At 49.3% G+C, this 18,393-nt stretch overlaps 1 protein-coding gene across 1 annotated transcript; it reads right to left on the bottom strand.

Moving 5' to 3' along the window:
• Positions 1 to 15,480: 15,480 nt before the first annotated feature.
• On the bottom strand, positions 15,481 to 17,549 carry LOC133924560 (ammonium transporter 1 member 1). Its single transcript, XM_062370152.1, has one exon. It carries the CDS (start codon positions 17,459 to 17,461, stop codon positions 15,974 to 15,976), a length of 1,488 nt encoding a protein of 495 aa, XP_062226136.1. The 5' UTR covers positions 17,462 to 17,549; the 3' UTR covers positions 15,481 to 15,973.
• Positions 17,550 to 18,393: the final 844 nt, after the last annotated feature.

Raw genomic sequence — 18,393 nt, 5'->3', positions numbered from 1 at the left:
GGAGAAGCTGCCATTATATTCACAAGACATATACAAGGCGTTTTCTAAGGGTTCACTCCTAATATTTACATCCATTAAGACGGCAAAAGAAAGACAAAGGCTACAAAAGATCTAGTCGGCGGCGGAGGCGTCGGCTGAATCCTCTGAGTCGTCCCCGGGGGCTGGCGGCGGCGGCACCTCTCGCCTGAAGCCGGCCGCCACCACGGAGGCGGTACTCCGGACCGCTGCCCGGGCGGCCTCCCCCTCAGCCTCGACCACTCCCTCCCGCGCCGGCTCCAGTGGGAAGTTCGGGTCCCTGCTTCGGTAGCAGGCCAGGACGTGCTCGGCCACGGCACGTGCCAAGCCACGTCCCTCCCGGGCGGCAAGTTCCTGGACTGCCCAAGGCAGGGTCTCGAGGCGCTCGCAGACCTGCTGCAGCCCCAACACTTGTCGTGCGGGGCCGTCGCCCTTCTTGTCGTCGACAAGCCGTCCGAGACCACCCTTCTCCACGGCCCGTCGCATCCGCCGGAGTATGTCCTCCAGCATATGCTCGAGGTTGACCCGCGAGACAAAGGCGGTCTCGAGCTTCTCCTTGGCGGCCCGCAGCTGTGCCTCGAGTCCCTGGTCCCCGGCCGGACCGGAAGAACCGCCAGCCGCGGCGGGGGCGGCAGCCTGCTTCATCTTGGCCACCATCTCGGACAAGGCGCGTTCGCGGGCGGCCAGTTCCGCCTCGTGCTTCGCATTCTCCTCCGCCCTGGTAGCCGCGGCGGCCGCCGCAGCAGCAGCTTCGCCCTCTCGGCGACTCAGTTCGCCTTCTCGGCGACTCAGCTCATTCTCCCGCCGGGCCAACACATCCTCCTGCTGGGCCACCGAATCCTCCCGGGCACCGAGATCCGACGCCGATAGCTCATTGTCCACTTCCCGGATGGAGACGTCCTCCTCCCAGCGCTTGAATTCTTCTCTGATCTTCCGGAGGTCGTCTTCCCAGCGCTGGAGGTCGGCGCGCGTCTTCTCGGCCGCGCCCTCCCAGCAGGCCAGCTCGGCTTGCCGCTCCTCCGCAGCCTGCTCCCGGGCTGCGACTGCCACCTCCCTCTCCTGCGCCTGCCCCATCCTGGCGAGGGCCTCGGCAGCTTGCTGCCTCGACGCCTCAGCCAAGCGGGCGGCGTCTTCTCGTTCCCGCGCGGCTTCTGCCCGCGCGGTCTTCAGAGTTTCTCGTTCCCACGCGGCTTCCGCGCGGATGTCTTCTAGGAGCTTCTGCTCCCGCGCGGCTGCCGCACGGGCCTCCTCCTGGGCGCCTGCCAGCTGCGCCTTCTCTAGTGCCAGGCGGGCGCGCTCGGCCTCGAGCTCCCCCTCCTTGGCGTTCACCACTGCGCCCAGCCGCCCAACCGCTACTTGGACGCCTTCAATAGCGGCCAGGAAAGGATCGGCAGGCTGACCGGGCACCGGTGGGGCCCAGGCTTCTCCGCAGAGTGCCTCCAGGGGGGCCGAGCTCTCCGCAGGGCCTTGCACCGCCATCCGCCCCGGGCTCTGCCTGCCCGGGGTAGGATCCGCCGGAGCCAAGGTCTCGGACGGCGGCCGCATTCCCGCATCGGCCGCCCTGTCCACCGGCCCCGGCAGAACATCCACCTCCACCGTTATCCGCCCCGGGCTCTCCGCGCCCGGGGTAGGTTCGGCCGGCGCCCTTCTCTTGGCCGCCGCCTCCGCCTCTCTCCCAGGGGCCGCCACGTCAATTGGCGCCTCCGCCGTTCCTGTGCCGGCCTCCGTCGGCGCAGCGGGCGGGCTCGGCTCTGGCCCCGGCGCCTGTTCTCTCTCCGTCGCAGCAGCGCCTGCGGCCGGCCTACGGGAGACAAGTGAAAATTATCAAAACTTAGTTCGGGCCGGAAATGCCCATGGAAAAGCAAGAAAGAAGACTCACCGATACCGCCATTTGGCCGCTGGGAGCCTAATGTCCGGGTCCGGCGCCGTCGGTCCGGACTCCTCCCGCCGCCTCTTCCGCTGGGGGCTCGGCTGAGCCGCTGCGCGGGCCACGGGCGCCGTCGTGCGGGCCTCGGGTGCCGCCGCACGGGTCTCGATCTCCGCCGTGCGGGTCGCGGGCGCCGATGCAGGCCCCATCCGCACCAGGCGCGGCTCCAGCACCGGAAATGCCGCCGCTGCCGTCGGCGACGGCGGAGAGTCCGGCACTAGGATCAAGGCCCGGGGACGCTTTCCCCGGTCTCCCGGCGCCAACTCCTCAACAACTTCAGTGGCGCCCTCCTCTCTGGCACGGCGGCTGCCGCCTGCGGCGACCCCTTCGCCAGCCTGCGCCGAACTACCAGCAACCTCATCGCCAAGTAGTTCCTCCAGCCCGGGGAGTTCGGATGCCTCAGGACTCCCGCTTCTTGGCCGGTCCACGAGCCCCTGGGCATCGAACTCCGGCAGCCCCGCCATAATGGCCACCCGGCAGGGGTTGGCGCAGAGCGCCATCTCCGGCCACGGGAGCTCCGTCCGGCTCATGTCCTCCGTTCCGGTGATCACTCGGGTCATCCCCCGCAGCTCCGCCTGCCCCAGATCCCAGCTCGCGCCAATCTGGGTCCTGGTGATGTCCTCTGGCCCGGTGTAGAACCAGCTTGGCCAGGCCCGCTCTCGCAGGGGCGCCAACCGATGGCGCAGAAAGTCCACAACCACCATGACCGAGGTCAGCCCGCCCTCGCGCAGTTCCAGGATGCGCTCCAGCACCGGCTTCAGTCTCGCATCTTCTGGTGGCGGCACCTCCCACGTCGATCGCCGAGGTTCCGCCGCCTTCTCTGGCAATTTGAGGCGCTCGTGGGGGTCGATGTCGACGAAGAACCAGTCCCGTCGCCATTCCTCCCACTTGCTGCGCAGCACCTGGGGAATGTAATGGTCCCCAGGCCTTCCCGGAGCCGAAGGTTGCAGCACCCCGCGACGTCCGCCGTGGAGTGCCCCCTCTTCTTCCCCACCGGCCGAAGGACGAAGAAATGGCGAAGCAGCGTCGCCGACGGCATCACCCCCACGAACATTTCGCAGAGATGCGCGAAGACCGCCAACGCCACGACGGAATTGGGGCTTAGGTGCACCATTTGAATGCCGTACGTCTCCAGCACTTGCAGGAAGAAGGCGGAGAACGGCGGCACTAACCCCGCCGTCACAAAGGAAGTGAATAAGACGGTCCGCCCAGGGACGGTCGTCGCCGGCGTCAGAGTCGCCAGCCTCACCACCACGGCACCTTCCTGACCCTCCGGTACCAGCAGCTTCCTAATCTTATCTGCCGCCTCCTCGTTCCTCAGACGAGACTCCGGCAAGATGCTGTCCGAAGTCTTGTCCCGGCGACCTCCTCCAACCCTCGTCATCTCGTCAGGATGGAGGGTGTTTTTGGTGGTGAAGGGAGAGAGAAGGGAGAACGCTCCGGTCGCCTTGGAGTTTCCTGAGGGCTTCGGAGCACAAAGAAGGCAGGAGCGCCAGTGCGAGAGAGCGTAAAAAGGGGAACGGACCGATCCATTCCCCCTTTTATATCTCAAAGTTCAAAAACTGCCGCCCAAACGGTTCGCTCGGCGAAGCGTCGCCTCGATCGGCGCAACTGCCAGGCAAATCTCCCACCGATCACGCAATATCAGCGGCTGCCAGGCGTATTTTCCTCGATCTACGCGGCGACCGCGCGTGCCGCCCGTATGGTCATCATACCCTTCGGAAGTTGTGTGGACACGCGTCCACTCATCTTCCCGTTGGAGCGTACTTGAGGTCTAGGTCCGCAAGGGCCACCTCTCGAAAGCTTGCCACATGGCGTCCGCGCCAGCCTTGGCCTCGGTCGCGACGAAGGGCCCATTCGCAGTCTCCGTCCCGTCGGCTACCAATGGGTCCGGGGGCTACTGTCGGTGTATTCAGAACCAGGGGTCCCTAGGTCCCGAGACCAGGCCGGCCATCCGCCACATGTCACCACCCTGCAAGGTAAGAAGAAGCTAAGTCCCGGGAGAAGGTGCTCGGGGCCGCCGCCTCTGGTTCCCGAGCACCCTAGTTCCCCGATGATCCGCAGAGCCCAAATACCAAGAAGGAAGTGCTCGGGAGAGAGTGCTCGGGGCTGCACGTGGCAGCCCCCGAGGACTCGGTGCCCCGAAGGTCCCACCGAAGTGCTCGGGGCTCCACGTGGCAGCCCTCGAGGACTCGGTGCCCCGAAGGTCCCACCGAAGTGCTCGGGAGAGAGTGCTCGGGGCTGCACGTGGCAGCCCCCGAGGACTCGGTGCCCCGAAGGTCCCACCGAAGTGCTCGGGAGAGAGTGCTCGGGGCTGCACGTGGCAGCCCCCGAGGACTCGGTGCCCCGAAGGTCCCACCGAAGTGCTCGGGAGAGAGTGCTCGGGGCTGCACGTGGCAGCCTCCGAGGACTCGGTTCCCCGAAGGTCTCACTCAAGTGCTCGGGGGAGAGTGCTCGGGGCTGCACGTGGCAGCCCCCGAGGACTCGGTTCCCCGAAGGTTCGCGCAAGATCATTCGACGACCCGAAGGGTCCCGTCGTCAGGGTGTCATCCAGTCAAAGGCCCAATGCCGCATTTAATAGGCACGCGCGGCCTGACATCCCGACATCCTGACATTCTCAGCTGCCCACGCCCCAGTGTCAGACCCTGCCATGCACTGGCAGGGGGGGCGTGGGTCCATTAAATGCACGGGTCCCGTCCCGTTTCATCCGGGTGCCTCGGGATAACGCTGCCAAGATCGAAGCGCTCCGTCTGCCACCCTGCCATGGCGGAAGAACAAGACAGGGTGGGCGCACCGGTCATCTCTAAGGCTGCCCGGCGGGCCCCCTTTATGGCGCCCGAGGGCTTCCACAGTGGCGGGTGGTCGAATGCGCGCCGCCTTTCTCCACCGCCCCTGTCACTTCGCCAAGACGAAATGATTACACCTTTCTCCGTGGCACCTTGGCATTCGCATCCCCTCTTTCCCATTCAGGATATGTTGAGGTCGGCGCGCCTATAAAAGAAAAGGATAGAGAACACGTAAAAGAGGGACCGGAAGTGTGTGAAGAAGAGGACGCAGACGCTCGAACCAGCTCAAGCCAAGCTAGAACACGAGAGCCTCAAGCTCTTTGTAAACGGCTCTCCCCTTGGAACCAGATACATCCTTGAAGAATTCCCTTCAAGGATAAATATAGCGCTCACACAGGAGTAGGGTGTTACGCCTCCGTGCGGCCCGAACCTGTCTAAACCCCGGTGCACCCATTTTTCTCGCATTAGGGCGATCATCTCCCACCAGCCATCGCATTTGTTTCCGTTCCCGCTTATTTCCCAAACAAGCTTTTCCAGGATCATCCCCCCGGCCGAATCTCTAAAAAGGGGTCTCTCGGGATCCCTGCGACAGGAGTTCACCCTCCGACACTATCTGAAATCAGATTTTAATATAATTCATTTTTTCAAGCATTTTGAAAGAGTTATGCAAGGAAAACGAGACAATGAGCTGAATCTAGAGTATGATTCCAGGAAGAAACTACCTAGAATCAAAATGAGGACACCCATGTTAGTGCAAGCAAGCAAGATTTACACTCCTATCATTTTTTAATGTTTCCAAACAGAATATGAGAGATCTATAGCAGCATGCACTAGAACATTGGATGGAAAATATGAATATGCAGTAACAGTTGGGAGTCTTTGTGAAGATCCTACATTCGAAGAGGAATGCAAAGTCATTGGTAATCCATCAGAACAAACAGCTTCATGCAATTGTGGACAATTTGAGAGGATAGGAATATTGAGCGCCCATACTCTGAAGGTTCTTGATATGATGAATATTAAGATACTACCAGCACATTATATTCTGAGACGGTGGACTCGAGAAGCACGGAGTGGAACTATTCAGGACAGTTGTGGAAGAAATGTTGTTGAAAATCCAATGTTTGATGTTGTTCTCCGTTACAAATTTGTCATACAATTTTTTTCAATTTGGCCACTCAAGCAGCCAGCTCTGAGGAATGCTGTATTTTAATTGAGAATGCACTTGATAACCTTACTAAGCAATTTCAAAGCCTAATGAATGGATGCCAAAGCAATTCCAGCGATGGTTGTGATGGCCAAGTGATTCCTGAAGCATCTAAGGAACTTTTCACTACTGCACGGCTAAAGAAAAAACCAGCTCAGAAAAGAACCTCAAAGAGGTAGAGAAATTGGCTGGAAAGGCAGCACAGACAAGGAACAAAGGGCCACGAGTTTCGACAAAACAAAAGGTCCAAATAATTCTTGATTCTTCAGATACGGTCTATTACTTTGTTTTCACTTTCAGTTTACTTTTGATGCGCAGCAACAAGACCAAGAGGTCCAAATAACACAAGCTCATTCAGTAGTAGACAAAGCTTCTTGGAACGGTGAGAAAGGATTGCAAGGCTTTGGGTTCATCAGTAGTTATACTGAACTGTTCATGGTATTTTTCTTGTGCATCTGTGCTTAGTTAGCATATTCAGTAACTTGTAGTTTTTCTGTGCTAACAAAAGCTCTTAACAATGTAGGGTCATCATGTTCCAGAAGATATCTTTCGATCATCTCATGACTTGGAGATTGAAGTTTGAAGAAATACTAGTAGCATCTTTGTGGAGCTATACTTTCATCGTCTTGTATTATAAAAGTTTAAATTCAGAACACGTTGGAGCGGATTTAGCTTTTCACTTCAATACACTCCCGCGTTGGTTCTTTTGTGTCGGCACAAAACACTCATCTCCTCCCACGATTACGAAAATGGATGAGTTGCTAGAGTTGTTTTAGTTTCGATTTTGTGCTGCATGCTCATCTTCTACGATCCCTTCTCATCAATTCTCGTTTCTCCTATATCCTCTGACATTATGAAGCAATATCACCGGAATGAACAGTGATTTGAGCATCAATGAACTAACATTATTACTGTAGCGATTCTACTGTAGAAATACTGTAGTGATTTTACTGTATATTACTTTATTGTAGCAAGCAATCAGATACAACCGTTTCAGATCTAATGGTTGATGTGGGGTTAATGTCACCGCTACTGTTCACCATGATATTGGTTTAGTAATGTTAGAGGATGCGAATCCCAGCTGGGTGAGGTGGGAAAGGAGGGTGGAAATTATCTTTGGATTTCAATTTCCAAACACATTTTTCTCTCAAGCCGTATATCCATTTTGAAAATCATTTGAATTATGATATTTTTCGTAATTAATGCAACAAAACTATATCCAACATGACTATGTTTTATTCTTTTTATGAAAAATCAACAAATTTTATGTACTATTTCAATGATTTGAGTGTACTATTTCAATAATATGAATGTGTTATTTTAACGATCCGAATGTACTATTTCAACCATCCAAACACATTGTTTCAACAAATCATATGCAAAATGTTAAACATGGTACCGCAAATTGTTGAAATAGGTCTCACAAAATGTTGCATATGATATTTTTAAAAGTTGAATTAAGTCTTCACAGTCGTTGTATTAGGTTTCAAAAGTTTTTGAACCAAGTTTTTTTTAAACTGTTGAATACAACATGAAAGGCTAAAAGTTTCAAAAGGACTCGTTATAAATTAAGTATAAGATTTAGAAAGAAAAGGGTAGGAAAGAAATAAAGAAAACGTACCTAGTTCTATTGGACCGCGTCTGCTTGCCGGTGGGCCGAACTGGGCTGGCTGATCTCAGTTCTCCAGTCGGTCTCGTTAAGCAGAGCACGCATGGTGTCGTGTTCCCCATCTTCCTCAATTGTAGAAGCCTAGAACGCCAGAGGATGCATGTGTTGTGGTGTCTGTGCGTTCTGGTTCAGCCTGCAATTGGGTGCGCCGCGACCCTTCTGCTCTGTTCGAGAGGGCAGAGTTCAAAGCTGGTGCAGTAGAGAGAAATATAAAACAGCCTGAACACTGAAAGAACTCATCTGCCACGAAAGAAAGAAAGGATCAAGTTCAGTTAGATATCAACTGTCAGTTTCCAAAAGCTCGGTAAGTTTCTTGTCAGATGGAGTGAAAGAAAGTACAGATGCGTCTTTCCTCGATACATAAATCCCGAATTTGGATTTCTTCTTCGTCATCCTTGATGAAAGCAAGGAAGGACAACCTTCCAGTTCAAAACTATAGGGGCTCCTTGGATTGGAACCCAATGACTTTGGCTCCCTTTGCTACCTTGAGGTCATGGTCCGATCTCAAACATCTTTATCCATCGGCCACTGCTTTAGGCGACAGTTGAACTGCAGGAAATTTTTATTCTTATCGCAACACACTATTGTGTGGCATCTGTTGTGTTTGGTTCACTACTGTTTGACAAATTCCATTTGCAGTCCACAGGCAACAGCTCTTACCTTTGAGCCACCGAGGACCAGATGGAGATACGACATCTCTTCGTTGTTCAACGTCCTCGCGATGCGAAAGAATGAACAATGCGATTGGTGTTTAAAAAAAAAAAATAGGCAATGTGATTGGTGTTTGTAGGAATATCTAATGCAGGCCATTGAACCAAAGTTGCCTCCGCTTGTTGGCCTGCAGTTGATGTTGGACCATCACGATCTTCGTAAGCATATGGAGATGTCGAGAATTTCCGGTAAGATTTGTACGCATCGAAGAGCAAGGAATGGGAATTTAGAGAATTTTAGCTATCTTATCCTATCCTTGTAGAAGATTGCATTTTGGTCGGTGTCGCATACTCTAGCTCTACCACTGTCAATGGGATCGCGGGCCAGTTGGCAAATGGACAATTGGTTGCAGATAAGGTCATTGAAGTGCTAGTTGGTTCATTGCTCAATTGCAAATGCAAATGCAAGCAGAAATAAATGGCTAGAACACCTGAATTCTTTTAAGAATAAAAAGATAAAAAGAAAGAAAGAAAGATGAAGCTTGTACTGTTGAGTAGTAAAAACTAAAAACGCGGTACTTTGGTTTTCAAGTTTCAGTGGCTTGAACACCTGAAAAAAATCTACGAGATAATTCTTCTTGCATGGAGTTCCTTTAGAATTCAGATAACTAGTCTGATTGGCGCGTCTACGTGCGTCCGTTTTTATTTTGCTGTGTAGAGCACGATAAAAGATGATTAAAAAATTAGGTTCACAAATTTTATACATTTCAATATTTATTTATAAAATTATTAATGTTAAACACATTTAATTAATTATAGAGAAAATAATAGTACTTTTATGCATGTACATAGTTTTAACATGTAGTGGAAGTAATACTAACCTAAAAAAATCATATTTTTTTGAGTTTAGATATTTTTCTTTGCATTTTAGTTTTTGTCAGCCAATTTATTAATGTAACTAATATTCATTTCAACATTTTACTAGAATTTTTTTTAAAAAAAATTACATATATATGTATACATATATACCTATATATATGTATATATATAAGGCCTACTGCTACAGTAACTATAGTAGCAAAGGCTATTAGAATTCAGGAATTCCAGGCACTTTAGTGTACAGTAGTTGATTGATGTCTCAACTGTTGATAAAAACGACAGCAGTAGAACGCACTCGGAAAAGAACAGGAAAAATATATACTCTGTGCCTTTCCGGGATAGTGGGATCTGCGTAGTAGAGTATTTCAAGTTTGTAACTAGCTATTCCGATCGATGTTTTGGAAGATAAATACCGCACGTTAGGCCTATCAAAAAGGCTGGGATGTTACGGCATTATATAAGCAATGATATTCAAACTGCATAATTGCATTCGAGGTTGGGTGGTTACAGGCTTTTGACGGAGCCGTCCAATCAGAGATCTGATAACTGCAAGCGCAAAGCAGATAGGATATCAGAGGCAGGCAATTGATTTGATGCGAAAGCCGGAGTTTTGGTTCTCGATCGTCCGTTTCTCAGTGGACGACTGATCTCTCTCTCTCTCTCTCAACACTGCGACCTTTCTACAGCAAGATAAACCCTTTTGGGGAGAAAAGAAGCCACCAAAATCCAAAGTACACGTGAGACATTGTGCACTGCTAGTCTGCTACTGACAAACATATAGAGCCTTGCTATGGTCCATCTGCTGGTCCCGATTCCCGAAGCTGCCCAAGGGCCCATGCATCCGGTACCGTTGGCCAAAATCTAAAATTAAATAAGATATATGATCGTATTTATTAAAATAGATAATTTATTATCGTATTTACAATTTTAGTATTCGTATTTAACACTTATTTATTGAAAACTAACTTTCGGTACATCGTATATCGAAAAACGTGGATCTGATCATGTTCAGCACACGAGTTGTCGAAAATCAAGTATATTCGACATATCAGGTGCCGAATATAGACTACAATGCAGTATTTGGCACCTCGTGTGCTGATGGTTACAGACATTTTGATGTTATCATTTTATACTGGGACCCTCATGTGAGACCATATTCAGCACCTCATATGTTGAATGCACCTAATTTTCGATATATGATGTGTCGAATATGAGCTATAGTGCTATATTTGACATCTCGTGTGCCGAATACACCTGATTTTTAGTATATAATGTGTCGAGTATGGGCTATAATGCTATATTCGGCACATTGGTCGAACCTGTGTTTTTTCGACGTACGATGTACCGAAAGTCAGTTTTCGATAAATAAATTACCGAATACGAATATTAAAATTGTAAATACGATGATATATTATATATTTCAATAAATACGATTACGTATATTATCTAATTTTGAATTTTAACGGGTACTGCACGATGTGCACAGCACGAACGAGATCCTTTAACGTATTGTATAATCGTTGACACTAGAGGCTCAGGATCCGTATATCATTAAATGTGCAGTAGTTATATAGTAAGTTGGATAATTGATGTCCCACGGGCTCTGATTCAGGGTGCACGTGGAGCTCCATGCCGTCCCTAGATCACTCTACTTTTGACTAAAAGAGTAAGTTTGTGGATCTAGATTGCCAACTTATAAAAGTTAGTAAGGTCATCTTTGATAGTTATTTAAAAATTTATTCCCTATAATATTATTATAATATATTCTAATATTATTATAATACTCTTTATTTTTTCTATGTGCAACAACTACCTTATTTTCTACCTTTTACTACTCTTCTTTTCCTTCGAGACCCACAATCAACATTTATGAACAGTGTTGCGGCTGCTACAGTATTTTGATAAATTTGGAGTACCGAGTTCCCTCAGAATTTTCAGAGGTGCTGTAGCAGAAATTCGAGTGCTACAGTTTCGGGGGTACTGTAGCCGTGAAAACCTCCTCTGAGATTGCCTAACATACCAAATTGAAAGTCGGTTGGAACTTGGAGAACGAAATTTAATAATCTCTCTGGGTTTAACGACATCTAAACCATATCAAATAATCCATAGCCGAGATCGAGTTTTGGGTGAGTACGAAATTCTCATTCGATGAGTAGCTAGTGTCAAGGTTTAGGTGAACAATTGACCTGCAATGAGTAGCTTAGGCCTTAGGCATCCGATGAGCTCAAGTCAACACACCGAGCTACAGGCCTAGCAGTACTCAGCTGTTGAAAGGTTCATGCTTTGCTGCGCATGCATGCACATGGCGATGTACCTAGCTCTCTATCCAGACGCCGACGCACGGTGCCATGATTTTCCCGTCGTCCAGCCGTAACGCATGACTTATCAACATCGTCATTTCCGTTGAAATTTATACCGGAGGGCAGATAAAAAAAGATAAATAAAAGAATTAATAAATAGATGAATATTAATTGAGAAAAGTAAACAGACAAGATAAATCATACGTCTACAGTAGCATGTAGAGTTGCATTTATCTCTCCAGTGCGTCGCAGCAATGACCACTTCCGTTGCTTCTTCTCGATGCAGCCCGCGTTGAACTGCCCCGCGCGGTACCTTCCCGTGCAGGGCGTAGACTTGGTTGGAGTTGAAATGAACGGAGCAGTCCTACGAACTCGTATCGGTCAAGGAGAGTTTTGTCGCTGTTTGTCGCTGCAGTCTAGGTAGGAGTAGGAGGCCGCTTGGCGCTCCCTATCTCAGATTCTGTTTGTTTCTTAATGAATTCGAGATTATAGATTGTAAAATTTTATCTTAAGTAAATTATATATTATGTTATAATTCAGTATATATTTGCAGAATTTATTTTCAAAATTTAACCGTTTATTTACAGAATACTCATGATAAATGGCTCGATGTAGTGGAAAACTGGATAACGCCATGCCGAGCAATAGGTTCAGCCTTGTACTGTTGTGTTGTAGTTGTAGTACTCCGTACGGGTACTGTCGTGGAGTACCGTTGCAATGGATAGGAAATGAAATCTTGGCCTTGTTGTGTAGTCTCGCACGAGAAGCTGCGGGCAACGACCGTGCCGGAAGCTTGGCCGTTTCTGGCCCTCCGGGTACCAGATTCCGCAGATGTCATCGTGATCATTATTCCTTCCCTTTCATGCCTGACCAAGCTCTGCACCTGCTTCCAGAGAAAGAGGAACGCTTCAATCTGATTCACGGAGAGTGCCTCTCGCATGCCCCAATCCGGAAATAGCCGGCCGTGCCAAGCCTGCAGCAACTGTCAAGCTGGACGGAATAATAATCTCGTGATGTGCGGGAATTGGGACTTCAAGATTTCTACTTTCTAGTCTTCCGGTACACCCTTTCATGTTGTTTTGAGTTTGAAGACAAGACAAAACTATCTTTGGTGATTAACTAGCGACGTTCATGGTCTCGTAGTAATATTTTATTAGTTTAATCTAAATCATTAGATGTTCATAATAATAAATAGTCTATATCATTTTTCTTTTTTATAATTAACATGGTAATTTCGTAATCTTAAAAATTAACATAGTGATTCTTTTTAATATTTAAATAATAATATAATAGATTCATCTCCATGAATCATACACTGCCAGAGAGCCGCAACCTTGCGGTGCCATTTTCCTGTGAAGAAGGGCTCCTTTCGGGCCGGTCAAGGACTCGAGCATACTGTTTTTTATGGCTCATGCTGCAAGCACAAGGCAGCCGTACACTTGGACGGTTTATTTCGAGTAGCAACTTTTATGCGCATCAGACACGCACAGATAAGGAAAAAAAAATCCACTAGAAACATTGCCGGACACCTCGTTGGAAGGAAGGCATCAAAAATGTTTTATATAGGCCAATCAGGTGCGTCGTGATCAGCAAAACAGAGATAAACAAAGGGCTCGTGCTGCATGCAACCATACCTGTATAGTTGCGCGAATTTCAATCAAACCGGTGGCGCTGCACGTGCGCCCCACTCCAAAATTGTTTGACCACGAAGGTGGCGGATCTAGAGTCGCCAAATAGCAACTCTCTTCTTCCTTTTTTTTTTTTATAGTATCCTTCTTTTTTCTTTTCCATGATAAAAATTGTAGAAGACTCTTGAGTGTTCTAGAAGGGCCCTGTGATCCATCCATGAACTGATGGTTGCATGCATACATACATGAGCTAATGAGTAGTGGCGGAGCTTGGGTTAAATATCAGCATAGGCTGATGAAGCTAACTGGATCGTAGGGAGACTGAACTCAAGAAAATTCTTAAAAGATTAATAGATTGTACTTAAAATGAACTATAAAATGCAAAAACAAAAAACTGTTAGACCAAGAGAACTATGACACACCTTAGTCACTAACCAGCTCCGCATGTGCTTAGGAGCAACAAGAGTAGATAATATACTAGCTGATTGAGTTCACCTACCTACCCTGTCGTACGTAGAGTATTTTATTGGCAACGATAATAGAGTTGTTTACTGTATGATCATTGACCAAACTTATCGTAAGACGGAGTGAGCATATAGACGTTATAGACATAGCAGTGGACATAATTTTGGTGGGTAAAAAGCTCTCTCTTTTTCTTCTTTCTCCTTTAGCTCTATTTTCTTTCTTTCTCTTCCTCTTTTTTCTCCTCCTCTACTTCTAATTTTCAATGAAGCTTCAGCTGGTAAGGAGCTGTACCCCCAGTCCATGCTCAGATCCGCCCCTGCGTAAGCACAATTAAAATAGCGCTGCTGCGGTAAAACACCATGTGAATTGTTCGTGCTGTGGATCATGCGAGTCGGACGCTTGAGGGTCATCCGGTCTCTGAAGCAAACTACTTCGGTTTCGTTCGATGTATGGTGAGTGGTAGTAGTGCCACGTGATCCGTCCACCGCAACAACGACGTTCTTCTTTCCCGACAGATCGCACGGAAAGGCGAGAAAAGAAGAAAGGACCCAGCACGCCTCATCCTGGCGAGGGTGCAAACCATCTCGCAGATCATGTTTTGGCTGCAACGTGCTGATATAGGGAGCACGACAGCCCAACATTGTAAGTGCAACAAAAAAAGGTTCTTCACTTGCAACAAGCATGTTGCAACAAAAATGGGACTGCAGTCCTTCACCATAAAATCGCTTGCATCCTCTATTGCTGCTATGAAAAAACAGAAAAGGTCCATACTTTCTTCAGAAAAAATAGAAAAAATTAAGTAGCATTGAGTTAAAAAAAAGGATAACATATCTGCTTATTTCAACCTTATTAAGGGAGGCCTGAACATCGTTTTCTCTCCTGTACAATGAACATACCAGCGGCACCAGCCAAATCCTCCATATCCAGCCACGTTCTCCACCGCCGGCGGCTAAAATCGGCCACTCTCCACCCACTTGTTAGCGCCCTCGTTGCCCAATCAAAAGCCACTCTCCTGCAGGATTTTACTATGTTACATTTAAAACAAGAATTTAGAGCTGTTTAGGGTGAGCTCTTTGATCCAAATTTTATGACAAAAGTTATTCTCTAGAAAAAGTAATTTTGTAGTTGAAAAAGATTTTTTATTAATTTTATAGAAGAAGTGATTTTATAGGAGAAATAAATCACAATTAGCTGATTTTTTATTTCTCAGCATCTAATTTAATTTAAAAACTCACTTTTATAGAATCACTCTAAAAACTAAAAACTGATATTTATCGAGAAGATCTGCCCTTAAACAAGAAGGTTAATTTTCTCACCCATACGGACAAATCGTATTCCACTGCTTTTGATGGGGCAGACACGTAGTGGATCACGATAATGTGGCAGCTCTCGCTCTGTTGTTTTCCCCTCCTATCGACGACATAGGTCTACTATGTTTATGCGGTGTACGTATTTTCAACTAGCGCGTTTGTCATGACTTGTCAACTTGCTCAGAAGGCCATTGGAGCAAGCTACGTGGCGCTATAGTACCGTGCAATCTCTTTCTATCTCTCTTGGCGGTCGGTTGGCAGGACAAGTGAAAGGGAGAGATGTACTACTGACTGTGGCGCGTAATTTTGTAAAGTTGTTTTTCTTCAGGTACATACGAAGAGTGCGCCAGAAAAAGTTACTACAAAACAAAGAGGAGAATTGGTCCGAGCCATACAACTTACAGAAGTTAAAATGCCACCAAATGAAGCCAATCCTCAAATATTTTCGAACAAATGGCAATTTTCCCCCAACGTCAGATCGAGAATGCAAGTGGGAACACTTTTTTTTTTTTGAAATGCCACCAAATAATGCCAATCCTCAAATATTTTCGAACAAATGGCAATTTTCCGCCAACGTCAGATCGAGAATGGAAGTGGGAACTTTTTTATGAAATGCAATGCAATAGAAGTAAAAAACCATGTAGTGATCCAGTAAAAAAATTGAAATATGATATTATTTTTACCAGAATAATATAAAAATAATCATGTGCTCTATATAAAAGGAACACCCCAAATCCACAGATTCCAGTTACACGCCAAAGTATTGATGGAGGGGCAGAGACCACAAGACAAAGGCAGCTGCTTCAACCCTCAGGAGCCACCTATCTTGACCAGCAGCAGCAGCCTGCCACACCTTCTGATCATAAGATCCCACCACAAGAATAACAACATTATTAGCAAAGAAAACCCTAGCCCTACGCCCCTACCCATTCCATCCACAATATACGGGACACTCTAAACCGAGCATGTACACAAGAACCCCAACCAAAGCAAGTACTTGAGCTCCGTCGTCCTACTCTTGTTTTACAATCTTGCAACAGCGAAGTGGCAAAGAATTGGCCCAAACAGTACCGGCGGATTCGAGATCAAATTTGACGCAATGGCAGGAAAAGGCAAGCACGTGATTTCTTCTTGATTTTACACCTGGTTGCTGGTCACCGCCGCCGCCGGCTCCACACGGGTCTGCGCGGACTTGAGCATGAACGCACCAACCCCTGCCCTGTCGCCGGGGTCCTCGTCGTGGTAGACGTAAGCGAACCCACCGTGCCGGGTCAGGTCCATGCCGGCCGTCTCGTCGTCAGCCGAGATGCGCAGCAGGTCGAGCTTCTTGAGCGCGTAGAAGAGCGGGCCCATGGTGCAGCTAACCCACCCGAAGATGACAAGGATCTGAATGACGTGCGCGGCGAGCAGCTGGCCGCCGCCGCCCATGAACAGCCCGTACGGCCTGCCGGCGCCGTAGATCTCCTCCACGTACTTCTTACTCGCGAAGAGCGCCGTGAAGATGATCCCCCACGCGCCGCAACCGCCGTGGAGCTGCGCGGCCTCGAGCGGGTCGTCGAACCTGAAGCGCGCGGCGAGCGCGTTCGCCCCGATGAGCACCCACGCGGAGACGAACCCGCAGATGACGGCCGCCCACGGGTCGACCACGCTGCACCCGGCGGTGATGGCCGCGAACCCGCCGAGCAGCCCGTTGCAGACGTCCACCACGTTCCAGTGTCCCGTCTGGAGCCGCTTCCCGAACAGCGTGGTGAGCGCCGCCACGCTGCCGGCCAGCGTCGTCGTCACGGCGGTGCGGCCCACGGCCGACCACTGCCCGTGGATGCTCCCGGCGGGGCCGTAGGACTTGAGGATGGTGGTGAAGGACCCAGGGTTGAACCCGTACCACCCGAACCACAGCAGGAAGGTGCCGAGCACGACAAGCGACGCGCTGTGGCCCTTGAGCGCCACCGAGCGGCCGGCGTGGTCGAAGCGTCCGATGCGGGGCCCCTCGATGAGCGCTCCCCATAGCCCGGCGACGCCGCCGACCATGTGCACGACGCCGGAGCCGGCGAAGTCGATGACGCCGGATCCGAAAAGCAGCGGGCCGGACGTGCGGCTCGCGGAGGCCCACCCGTCGGCGGACCAGATCCAGTGGGACACCACCGGGTAGACGAATCCCGTGAGGAACGCCGAGTAGATGAGGTACGCGACGAACTGCGTCCTCTCGGCGATGGACCCCGACGTGATGCCCGCGGCGGCGATGGCGAAGGCCCACTGGTACAGGAAGAAGTCGTAGTTGAAGCCGGTCTTGGGCATGTGCTTGAGACCGAAGAACTGCTTCCCAATGAAGCCGTTGGAGGGCGTCCCGAAGGCGAAGGCGAAGCCGAAGAGGTAGTAGAAGAGCGCCCCGGCCGCGGCGTCGAGCACGTTGGTGAGCATGATGTTCATGGTGTTCTTGGCGCGGACGGAGCCCGCGCAGAGCATGGCGAACCCGAGCTGCATGGCGAAGACGAGGTAGGCGGAGAAGAGCAGGTACGTAGTGTTCACCGCCGAGGCCGTGTCTGCGAACTGCCCGCAGAGGTAGTCCGTCGCGTTCGCCGCCGCCGAGCCCAGCAGCGGCGCCAGGTCCGCCGCGCACGTCGACATCTTCGACTGCGCAGCCGGAGGAACAAGTATGGGGACGCGAGGGGATCGGGAGGGTGTGGCGTGGGGTGTGAGGATGGGGAACAGACGGTGGTGCCGATCGGATTTATAGGAGGTGGCCGAGAGAGATGCCGATAAAAAAAAAACAGAAAGCGAATCGCAGTTTTGATTTGGAAAAACAAATCGCCTTTTATTTCGTGAGACGGGGAATCCAGGAGGAATGGTGTGGGGGCCACTGGCAGTGAATCTCCTGTGGTGGCCGGGATCCCCCGGGCCGTTGCGGAATCTGAAGATCGCTGGACCCTGCCTAACGAAAGTAAATTTTATATGATTAGATCCTCATCAAATCTTATTTACACTATTTATTTTATAATTTAATAACTAAGTTGAAGATAAAAAATAAAGAGTGAACATATATCATTATAGAAAAAAAATCTTTCAAAATTTGGGATGCCCTTATCTTGTACTTGAGGTGTATGTGTGACTGTATGAGTTGGCATGGGCTCCAAACTAATTTCTGGTTCTTTTTGTGCTTCTCAAAATTTCCTTGATTCTGTTTATTTGTTTGTTTCTTTTGTCTGCTTTCGGTATGTTCAAATAATACTGCAATCATTTAAAAATAACGGAATATAACTCAGGATCTAATGGCTGAAATCACTTGTATGGAATATCATAAATATATTGGATGGTTTAAATACATGGTTGTTTTTAAGTTGTACTCAAACGATCATATGCGAAGCATTTCCCATGTTCAAATGGCCGAGTGGTTTGTGGCTAACGAGTAGGCCATACGGTATGGCCCATACCTAATACTTGGAAGGGTCTCTGATCTAAATTTTACAGATGTTTGTTCTCAATTCCATTTTGTTTCCCGCTAGGCTCTGTGCAGATGGGTGCGGTTAACTTAGCCAAAGTCTGCTAGGACAGAACTGGCC

The sequence above is a fragment of the Phragmites australis genome, chromosome 7 (genome assembly GCF_958298935.1).
Source record: "Phragmites australis chromosome 7, lpPhrAust1.1, whole genome shotgun sequence".
In the NCBI taxonomy this organism is placed as follows: domain Eukaryota; kingdom Viridiplantae; phylum Streptophyta; class Magnoliopsida; order Poales; family Poaceae; genus Phragmites; species Phragmites australis.
Note: the sequence above shows the minus strand (reverse complement) of the source record. Positions and strands in the feature narration are given on the sequence as shown.

Coding starts and splice junctions, on each gene's coding strand:
- LOC133924560 (XM_062370152.1), bottom strand. CDS start 17,461: ATGTCGACGTGCGCGGCGGACCTGGCGCCGCTGCTGGGCTCGGCGGCG.